The sequence below is a fragment of the Ranitomeya imitator genome, chromosome 1 (genome assembly GCF_032444005.1).
Source record: "Ranitomeya imitator isolate aRanImi1 chromosome 1, aRanImi1.pri, whole genome shotgun sequence".
Classification (NCBI taxonomy): domain Eukaryota; kingdom Metazoa; phylum Chordata; class Amphibia; order Anura; family Dendrobatidae; genus Ranitomeya; species Ranitomeya imitator.
Genome location: NC_091282.1, coordinates 1101842635 through 1101853636, shown reverse-complemented (window position 1 = coordinate 1101853636; position 11002 = coordinate 1101842635). Strand labels below are relative to the sequence as shown.

The 11002-nt window shown below is 51.0% G+C and overlaps 1 protein-coding gene across 1 annotated transcript; it reads right to left on the bottom strand.

Moving 5' to 3' along the window:
- Positions 1-831: 831 nt before the first annotated feature.
- ING2 (inhibitor of growth family member 2) lies at positions 832-7224 on the bottom strand. The gene is made up of 2 exons (XM_069744282.1): positions 6924-7224; positions 832-1928 (listed from the first exon to the last, which is right to left on the bottom strand). The coding sequence occupies exons 1-2, from the start codon at positions 7090-7092 to the stop codon at positions 1261-1263; spliced, it is 837 nt and encodes a 278-aa protein (XP_069600383.1). The 5' UTR covers positions 7093-7224; the 3' UTR covers positions 832-1260.
- Between the last annotated feature and the right edge of the window lie 3778 nt (positions 7225-11002).

Genomic DNA, 11002 nt, shown 5'->3' with positions numbered 1-11002 from the left:
CATCGTTGGTCGCTGGAGAGCTGTCTGTGTGACAGCTCTCCAGCGACCACACAGCGACTTACCAACGATCACGGCCAGGTTGTATCGCTGGTCGTGATCGTTGGTAAATCGTTAAGTGTAACGGTACCTTAAGTGCTGCTGTTTACTAACTGTGGAGGATTTATCACCAGGAGATTAACACATGCTAAATCTAAAAGGTCTGATTGCATCACAGCTGTTGCACCCAGTAATCCAAGTGATACATCCTTGGATTCAGCTTCTCTTTGTCCTTATCGGGCTGCTCTCAGATGAGAGATAGTAAAAACCTGCTGACAGATTCCTTTTAAAGTCTAAAAGGTAATTTTCTATTGATTGAATCCATACACTTTCTCAAGCACATTATTTTGCAGTGATTACAGAAAGGCAATATTGGAATATATAGAGACAACAGTGCTGAAATAGTGGTCTGAGCACTGAGCAAGCAGTATACACATACCGCGGATGATAGTCATGTAGATCAAATGACAGTAGGGGAAAAAATAAATATATATATATATGTGTTTTATTGCTCCTGCACCATGTACAGCGTTACTCATTCCCAGCCTCCCTCCTGGGAGAGATGACTAGCGGTCTCCTGATTGAAGCCATCACTCAGTGGGGAGAGGCTGAGGAGTAACTCCTGTGTGAACGAGGCCATGGAAGCATCTCCATAGAAAAGCTCCACACCTAGAGTGATATCACACTATCCAGCAATTTTGCACAACACTGAGGTCTCCTCTCTTCGGTGACGACATGCATGTCAGTCAAAGAATGTGTTACATTTACAGAAAGTGAATAATTGCTGGACGGTAAAACCATAAGAAAGATCTTTATGTACAAAGTTCCAGGAGTATAAATGTACATAGTGTCTCTGCTATTTACAGCTATAGAAATCCACTGCCTGTAAATCAAGCACGAAGGAGACGGTCCTGACGGGATGTGTGCTTTCTCGATTACAAGCAATGCTTACTACTCTTTAGAGCCCACACTCCGGGTGACTCCAACAGCACAGGACTAAACTGTTCTCCAGATCTCAGCCTTCTGGGGGCAGTCTACAAAACAGTCAGCGAGAACAAAAAAAAAAAAAAAAAAAAAAAATTATATATATATATATTACAAGCCAAACAGCTTTTAATATACTAGTAAAAATGTGTCCATGTTACCTTAAAAAAAAAAACAAAAAAACAAATCAAACCACAAGCAAGGAAGAGACTATACCAGAAAAAAAAAAAATCCCCTGCGCTATCTGGACCTTCTGTCTCTTTTTGTTTTTTCAGAATTTTTGCTCATTGTCTTCTCAGTGTCCCCTCTGCAGTCAGGACAGTACCATTTGCCCTTTGGTTTGTAAGTGAGTCCGACACAGGAGAAATGGAACCACTCTATGGCGCATTCTTCATTGTCGCATCCGATCATCTCTCCGTAGGACACTTGGTTACACAAGCAGTACGTTGGCTCGTTGGGATCAATGGCAAAGGGAATAGGAGACACATCCCTTTCCTGCTTGTGTTTAGTTCGCTTCTTCTTCTTGGAAGACTTCTGCTTCTTCTCTTTAGGCGGATCATCAAGGTCATCTGTCCCATTGACCATATGACACAAGTCCCTGCTCTCACTATTGCGCTGTCGGCGAGGTCTCCGAGTGGTGCGCTCTGCCGGATTGGAGTCAACCTTTATCTTTTCTGTTGATTTTTCATTTTCGTCTGGGTCAAAGTATCCCTTGCAATGGGCATCAATCTGCTTGGTCCTATTTTCGACTAACTCAAACACCTGTGTGACCAACTGTATCTTATCATCGCCCAGCTCCTGGGTGACAATCAGCGCTCTCTGGAGCTGCTGCAGCAGGCGCTTCTTCTGGTGGGGATCACCCTCATTTAAATGCTTCTCGTAGACCTCATCTACCTCCCTCAGCGCGTCTGTAGAGAGAAAACAGCATAAGTTACAGCTCACTGCAGCATTATACAAGCCATTCCTTTGCTCCAATAAGGCGCATATACACACATTGCAGCATTTGTAAGTCCCAGCAATGACCCCTTATCCCGCAGCGTTCAATATGTCAGCGACTCAGGACGTTTCATCTCCAGGACTAGTCTAGTGCTGCCAATATCTCCCCCGTACACAGCAGCAGGGCATCACCACCATGGGCAAATGAGTGATGTCTGATTAAAAGGGATCTCGTGCCTCATTCTTCCACTGTACACACACAACTACAACAGAACGTTGCTAAGGGAAGAAGTCTTGCATACCTTTAGTCTAAAATTAACATGGGTGCACAAATACACTAAGTGGCCAATATACAAACATATACATGGCGGCTCAGTGCCTAGAACTGCAGCCCCGGGATGAAATCCCACAATGGACAACAACATCTGCAAGGAGTCTGTATGTTCGCTTGGGTTTCCTCTCACACTCCAGACATACTGATCGAGAAAAGTACATAGTGAGCCCCAACGGGGTCAGTGATGAGAATGTCTGTAAAATGCTGGGGAATTAATGGTGCTATATGAGTGAGTAAAATATACAGACACGATGGGTCACAATGCAAATTATGAATGTGAACCCTGCTGTAAACATTAAAGGGAACCCATCAGCAGGATTGTGCTCAGTAACCTACGGACACTGTCAGGTTCACACCGTTCTACTGATTAAAAGGATACCTGGTGAAGAAATCTGTCTTGTGGTTAGTTAGTCTCCATTTTCAGGTTTGAGTTAATGACATGCTCGTGCTCCGGGGCGGCCTATGGGGGGGGTCTTCATGTGGTGCCCTGATTAGGTATTCATAATGCAGCCTGCTGATAGGTCACCGATCCCTCACACGTACGTACGTGTGTATCTACCAACAACACAGCAGCACGATCCGCGTGTAAAATGTGCATATAATTCAGTTAACTGGTGCTATAAATTCATTAAAAAAAATAAATAAATAAATTGCCACCTGAAGGACTGTGCTGCCAGCGCAGTAGCATCTATTGGCATGCCCAGCGCCATCTTAGAAGAGATCGTTTTAATTTTTTTCTCTAGATGGAGCCGCTGGCGTCTACACAGCAGCATTTAATCGGCAATTGCCGATAGTTGCTACTGCACAAGCGCTGCCATCTTGGAGGAGGCTTTTTTTTTTTTTTAAGTGAAAAGATGTATAACACCAAGTAACTGAATTATATGCAAATTTTACATGTGGTCATGCTGCAATGTAGGTGCATGCGGAAAGTCTTTTTTCTTCAAAATATGGAACTAGGGGGCAGGTCAGTGACCTGACAGAAGCCATACAGATGAATATGTAAGCAGAGCATCACCTGAAGCCCCCACAGTCCGCCCCGGAGCACGAGCATGTCATTAACTCAAACCTAATACAAAAAAAAAAAAAAAAGATTAACCCCTTTCTGACCTCAGATGGGATAGTACGTCCGAGGTCAGATCCCCTGCTTTGAGGCAGGGCTCTGGCGGTGAGCCCGCACCAAAGCTGGGACATGTCAGCTGTTTTGAACAGCTGACATGTGCCCGCAATAGCGGCGGGTGAAGTTGCGATTCACCCGCCGCTATTAACTAGTTAAATGCCGCTGTCAAACGCAGACAGTAGCATTTAACTACCGCTTTCAGCTGCGCGGCCGGAAATGAGCGCATCGCTGACCCCCGTCACATGATCGGGGGTCAGCGATGCTTCTGCATTGTAACTATAGAGGTCCAAGGACCTCTGGTTACTGATCCCCACTTGCGGTGAGCGCCACCCTGTGGTCGGCGCTCACAGCACACCTGCAATTCTGCTGCATAGCAGCGATCATCAGATCGCTGCTATGTAGCTGAGCCGATCGAGTTGTGCCAGCTTCTAGCCTCCCATGAAGGCTATTGAAGCATGGCAAAAGTAAAAAAAAAAAAAATTAAAAAAAAATATAAAAGTTTAAATCACCCCCCTTTCACCCCATTCAAAATTTAAAAAAAAAAAAAAAAAATTCAAACCTACTCGCCGCATTCAGAATCGCCCGATCAATAAAAAAAAGCATTAGCCTGATCACTAAACGGCGTAGCGAGAAAAAAATTAGAAACGCCAGAATTACGTTTTTTTTGGTCGCCGCGTCATTGCATTAAAATGCAATAACGGGCGATCAAAAGAATGTATCTGCACAAAAGTGGTATCAATAAAAACGCCAGCTCGGCACGCAAAAAATAAGCCCTCAACCAACCCCAGGTCACGAAAAATGGCGGAATTTTTTTTTTTTTTAAGCAAAGTTTGGAATTTTTTTTCACTACTTAAATAAAACGTAACCTAGTCATGTTAGGTGTCTGTGAACTCGCAATGACCTGGAGAATCATAATGGCAGGTCAGTTTTAGCATTTAGTGAACCTAGCAAAAAAGCCAAACAAGAAACAAGTCTGGGATTGCACTTTTTTTTTGCAATTTCACCGCACTTGGAATTTTTTTTCCCTGTTTTCTAGTACACGACATGGTAAATCTAATGATGTCGTTCAAAAGTACAACTCGTCCCGCAAAAAATAAGCCTTCACATGGCCATATTGATGGAAAAATAAAAAAGTTATGGCTCTGGGAAGGAGGGGAGCGAAAAACGAACACGGACAATACCAAGGTCATGAAGGTGTTATCTGTCGTATGGTTGTTTTTCACCAACCAAGGAATCATTTTAATCAGTATAAGGCTGTGTACACACGTTCAAGATTTTTCGCTATAAAAATGCGAAAAAAAACCCTGCATACATTAAGCATCCTATTATTAGAATGCAATCCGCAATTTTTGTGCACATGCTGCGTTTTTTTCCGCGGCGGAATCGCATTCCGGAAAAAAACGTAGCATGTTCATACTTTGTGCGGAATTGCTGGGATTCTGCACACCTAGGAATGCATTGATCCGCTTACTTTCCACATGTGGCTGTGCCCGCCATGCGGGAAGTAAGTGGATTATGTGCGGTTGGTACCCAGGGTGGAGGAGAGGAAACTCTCCTCCAGGCCCTGGGAACCATATACCTGTAAAAAAAATAAATAAAAATGGCGATATTCTCACCTTCCGGCAGCCTTCCCACTCCTCCTGATGCTCCGGTCCCAGTAATGCCTTGCGGCATTGACCTGTGATGACGTGCGGCCTCGCGTGATGCTACGTCATCTGGGGGTCATTGTCACAATGCATTATTGGGAACGGGAGCATCGTGAGGAGCGGGCAGACTGCCGGAAGGTGAGAATATCACCATTTTTTAATTATTTTTAAACATTAGATTTTTTACTATTGATGCTGTATAGGCAGCATCAATAGTAAAAAGTTGGTCACACTTGCCAGACACTGACAGGTTGGTCACACTTGCCAGACACTATGACAGGTTGGTCACACTTGCCAGACACTATGACAGGTTGGTCACACTTGCCAGACACTATGACAGGTTGGTCACACTTGCCAGACACTATGACAGGTTGGTCACACTTGCCAGACACTATGACAGGTTGGTCACACTTGCCAGACACTATGACAGGTTGGTCACACTTGCCAATCAGTTTTCCAAGTGATGCTACAGATCGTTTGTAAAACGCTAGCAGTTAGTGGGAAACCGCATGCCAATTGCACATAGCATTACAGTGCCGACCTGGCAGTGTCTGTAGGTTACTGTGCACAATCCTGCTGACAGGTTCCCTTTAAGCTACACACCTTTACATGTTTTGATGGCTTTTGTGCTCTTTGATAAAAAAAAAAAAACCCAAGAGGGAATCTGTCACAAGTGACCCATTAACCTGTATGCCCAGATTATGGACTGCTCAGGAGAGCGATGCCTTTATTATGTCTTATATCAGCCATGGTGGGGATGAGAAATCATCTTTTATCACTTTATATCAGGGACCTCTTCCAGGCTCCGGGGCGGATGGTGCCTGGAGAGAACTCTGCCCTCAGAGATTATTTAACATGAAGGAGGCGTTCCCAGAGACAAGGAACCACAGAGCTCTGCTGTACTGTAATATTACAGCCCTGGAAGCTGAGAGGAACCTGCAGATGTCAGTTATCAGGAGAGCGGCCATGACACATCACACTGGTAATACCCCCTACATGGAAGATAATCTCTGGGGGCAGAGTTATCTCCAGACACCATCCGCCCTGCAGCCTGGAAGAGGTCCTTATATAAAGTGATAAAGGATGATATATCAGCCCCACAGTGAGGACTGTCCTCCGCAGTCTGTATGGCCACAATAACAGGTTAGATAGGTGACAGGTTCCCTTTACAGCAGAGTTCTCCATGTTTACTAGCTGGTCTATAAGGAGGGAGCAGGGAGGCAGAGGCCACAGAGCAGCCAGTGAGGCCAGCCCCTCCCCCCTGAAGGTCTCCAGGGCGCCCTCTGCCGGCAGCCCTGTACTGTTACCCCATGACGTGATGACACAGGTATGCGGACCGCCCTATAGGCGTGCTCTCACTAGGCGGACCCGCACTAATGTCACCGCCCGCCCCCCTTACTACAGACGCAAACAGAGGGGCAGCTCCACCCACAGTGGGCGTGGCCTGTCGCGTTCCTGATAAGATGATAAGAGGCTGCCCCCGGAAGTGACGCTCACTGTCAGTCAGTACACGGGGATTACACTGTGCACACGAGCTGACACACTGTAACACATGGGGTAACGCACGGGTCACACTCCGCCACAGCTGCTGCCTGTACAATAAAGCGCCTCAGCTCTCCTATGCGCCCCACGTCAGGTACATACAACTGACAGGCTCAACTCCGGTCATTAGAGAACTACAAGTCCCAGAGTCGCCACATGCAGAGCGAGTATACGCAGGCTGCGCGCTGGCACTTGTAGTGTGCGCACAACTCGTGCAGTCACCACATCACTTTGTGCTTCCAATATGGCTGCAGTGGGGCGCCGTGCACACGGTGCGGGAGGGCGCATCTCCGCGGGGTCCCCGGCCACGTGTGGGTGGGCTCCTCACCTCGGTACTTGGTGTCGATCTCCCGCAGCACGGTGACGCTCCGCTGGATCTCCAGGGGCAGAGACTCGATGCATTCCAGATAGTCCTCCACGTAGGTGACCAGCTGACTCTCCTCCGCCCCGCCGCTCCCGCCGTGCGAGCAGTAGAACGGCTGCTGCTGCCCTAACATCTCCCGAGCTCAGAGCATGCGGCGCATTCGGCCGCTGACTGGGGCGGAGTAGTGTGGCGGCGGCTGCTGCCTCTGTCTCCTCCGTCCTCCGCTCTATCTCTGGGGCCGCATTCCAATTTGGAACCCGGCGGCCCGAGGTGACGTTCTGCGCATGCGCGTTCCTTCCCTTATAAGGCAGGACGCCCATTTTTTTCTTGCTTTTCTTGTGTTTAGATTTTCCCGCATTTCCTTTACTTGTTGCTGATTGGCTGCGTGGCCGCACGGGGGACGTGTCGGCTCTATGGGCGGAGTCAGACTGTGGTTAGGTCACGCCCATGGGTTTAACTCAGTCATGATCGGAGTTGTTCTTAGAGCGCTGTGCCGTGTTCCGCTCCAGTGCTGTGCATCGTCTGCCAACGCCTCATACACTCACGGTGACCGGCAGCATTTCTGCAGCTCGTCACTTCTGAGGAAACAATGTTGTGTCTTGTCCCTATTCCCTACTGAAGTGCGAATAGGAAACGGTTCTCAACGCGTCAGTCGTGTCACGTGATTTGGATCACATGACCTGCAAGTACTGAGTGTTAGGACTTCAGTCACCTGCCTCGGTATCGGCTGCAGTAGTCTGCTGTGTGGTGGTCGTCTCCTTATGTGCTGTGCGGTGGTGGTCTCCATATGTGCCGTGTGGTGGTGGTCTCCTTATGTACCGTGTGGTGGTGGTGGTCTCCTTATGTGTGGTGCGGTGGTGGTGGTCTCCTTATGTGTGGTGCGGTGGTGGTGGTCTCCTTATGTGCTGTGTGGTGGTCGTCTCCTTATGTGCTGTGCGGTGGTGGTCTCCTTATGTACCGTGGTGGTGGTCTCCTTATGTGTGGTGCGGTGGTGGTGGGCTCCTTATGTGCCGTGCGGTGGTGGTGGGCTCCTTATGTGCTGTGCGGTGGTGGTCTCCTTATGTGCTGTGCGGTGGTGGTGGTCTCCTTATGTGCCGTGCGGTGGTGGTCTTATGTGCTGTGCGGTGGTGGTGGTCTCCTTATTTGCGGTGCGGTGGTGGTGGTCTCCTTATGTGCGGTGCGGTGGTGGTGGTCTCCTTATGTGCTGTGTGGTGGTGGTCTTATTTGCGGTGCGGTGGTGGTCTCCTTATGTGCTGTGCGGTGGTGGTCTCCTTATGTGCTGTGCGGTGGTGGTCTCCTTATGTGCGGTGCGGTGGTGGTGGTCTCCTTATGTGCGGTGCGGTGGTGGTGGTCTCCTTATGTGCGGTGCGGTGGTGGTGGTCTCCTTATGTGCCGTGCGGTGGTGCTGGTCTCCTTATGTGCCGTGCGGTGGTGGTGGTCTCCTTATGTGCGGTGGTGGTGGTCTCCTTATGTGCCGTGCGGTGGTGGTGGTCTCCTTATGTGCGGTGCGGTGGTGGTGGTCTCCTTATTTGCGGTGCGGTGGTGGTGGTCTCCTTATGTGCGGTGCGGTGGTGGTGGTCTCCTTATGTGCCGTGCGGTGGTGGTGGTCTCCTTATGTGCGGTGCGGTGGTGGTGGTCTCCTTATGTGCGGTGGTGGTGGTCTCCTTATGTGCCGTGCGGTGGTGGTGGTCTCCTTATGTGAGGTGGTGGTGGTCTCCTTATTTGCGGTGAGGTGGTGGTGGTCTCCTTATGTGCCGTGCGGTGGTGGTGGTCTCCTTATGTGCGGTGGTGGTGGTCTCCTTATGTGCCGTGTGGTGGTCTCCTTATGTGCCGTGCGGTGGTGGTCTCCTTATGTGGTGGTGGTGGTCTTATGTGCTGTGCGGTGGTGGTGGTCTCCTTATGTGCTGTGCGGTGGTGGTGGTCTCCTTATGTGCTGTGCGGTGGTGGTGGTCTCCTTATGTGCTGTGCGGTGGTGGTGGTCTCCTTATGTGCCGTGCGGTGGTGGTGGTCTCCTTATGTGCCGTGCGGTGGGTGGTCTCCTTATGTGCCGTGCGGTGGTGGTGGTCTCCTTATGTGCCGTGCGGTGGTGGTGGTCTCCTTATTTGCCGTGCGGTGCGGTGGTGGTCTCCTTATGTGCGGTGCGGTGGTGGTCTCCTTATGTGCGGTGCGGTGGTGGTCTCCTTATGTGCCGTGTGGTGGTGGTCTCCTTATGTGCTGTGCGGTGGTCTCCTTATGTGCTGTGCGGTAGTGGTGGTCTCCTTATGTGCGGTGCGGTGGTCTCCTTATGTGCTGTGCGGTGGTGGTCTTATGTGCGGTGAGGTGGTGGTGGTCTCCTTAGGTGCGGTGGTGGTCTCCTTATGTGCGGTGAGGTGGTGGTGGTCTCCTTATGTGCCGTGCGGTGGTGGTGGGCTCCTTATGTGCCGTGCGGTGGTGGTGGTCTCCTTATGTGCGGTGCGGTGGTGGTCTCCTTATGTGCGGTGTGGTGGTGGTCTCCTTATGTGCTGTGCTGTAGTGGTCTCCTTATGTGCGGTGCGGTGGTGGTCTCCTTATGTGCGGTGCGGTGGTCTCCTTATGTGCTGTGCGGTGAGGTGGTGGTGGTCTCCTTAGGTGCGGTGGTGGTCTCCTTATGTGCGGTGCGGTGGTGGTCTCCTTATGTGCGGTGCGGTGGTGGTGGTCTCCTTATGTGCCGTGCGGTGGTGGTGGTCTCCTTATGTGCCGTGCGGTGGTGGTGGGCTCCTTATGTGCCGTGCGGTGGTGGTGGTCTCCTTATGTGCGGTGTGGTGGTGGTCTCCTTACGTGCTGTGCGGTGGTGGTCTCCTTACGTGCTGTGCGGTGGTGGTCTCCTTATGTGCTGTGCGGTGGTGGTCTCCTTATGTGCTGTGCGGTGGTGGTCTCCTTATGTGCTGTGCGGTGGTGGTCTCCTTACGTGCTGTGCGGTGGTGGTGGTGGTCTCCTTATGTGCGGTGCGGTGGTGGTCTCCTTACGTGCTGTGCGGTGGTGGTCTCCTTACGTGCTGTGCGGTGGTCTCCTTATGTGCTGTGTGGTAGTGGTGGTCTCCTTATGTGCGGTGGTGGTCTCCTTATGTGCTGTGCGGTGGTGGTCTCCTTATGTGCGGTGAGGTGGTGGTGGTCTCCTTAGGTGCGGTGGTGGTCTCCTTATGTGCGGTGAGGTGGTGGTGGGCTTCTTATGTGCCGTGCGGTGGTGGTGGGCTTCTTATGTGCCGTGCGGTGGTGGTGGTCTCCTTATGTGCGGTGGTGGTGGTCTCCTTATGTGCGGTGCGGTGGTCTCCTTATGTGCTGTGCGGTGGTGGTCTCCTTATGTGCGGTGTGGTGGTGGTCTCCTTATGTGCTGTGCGGTGGTGGTCTCCTTATGTGCGGTGCGGTGGTGGTCTCCTTATGTGCTGTGCGGTGGTGGTGGTCTCCTTATGTGCGGTGCGGTGATGGTGGTCTCCTTATGTGCGGTGCGGTGGTCTCATGTGCTGTGCGGTGGTGGTCTCCTTATGTGCGGTGCGGTGGTCTCCTTATGTGCTGTGCGGTGGTGGTCTCCTTATGTGCTGTGCGGTGGTGGTCTCCTTATGTGCTGTGCGGTGGTGGTCTCCTTATGTGCGGTGCGGTGGTGGTCTCCTTATGTGCGGTGCGGTGGTGGTCTCCTTATGTGCTGTGCGGTGGTGGTCTCCTTATGTGCTGTGCGGTGGTGGTCTCCTTATGTGCTGTGCGGTGGTGGTCTCCTTATGTGCTGTGCGGTGGTGGTGGGCTCCTTATGTGCCGTGCGGTGGTGGTGGGCTCCTTATGTGCCGTGCGGTGGTGGTGGGCTCCTTATGTGCCGTGCGGTGGTGGTGGTCTCCTTATGTGCTGTGCGGTGGTGGTGGTCTCCTTATGTGCGGTGCGGTGTTCTCCTTATGTGCTGTGCGGTGGTGGTCTCCTTTTGTGCGGTGTGGTGGTGGTCTCCTTATGTGCTGTGCGGTGGTGGTGGTCTCCTTATGTGCTGTGCGGTGGTGGTGGTCTCCTTATGTGCTGTGCGGTGGTGGTGGTGGTCTCCTTATG

Coding starts and splice junctions, on each gene's coding strand:
- ING2 (XM_069744282.1), bottom strand. CDS start 7,092: ATGTTAGGGCAGCAGCAGCCGTTCTACTGCTCGCACGGCGGGAGCGGC. Junction 1,929..6,923: donor GATCGACACCAAGTACCGAG/GTGAGGAGCCCA, acceptor TTCTCTCTACAG/ACGCGCTGAGGGAGGTAGAT.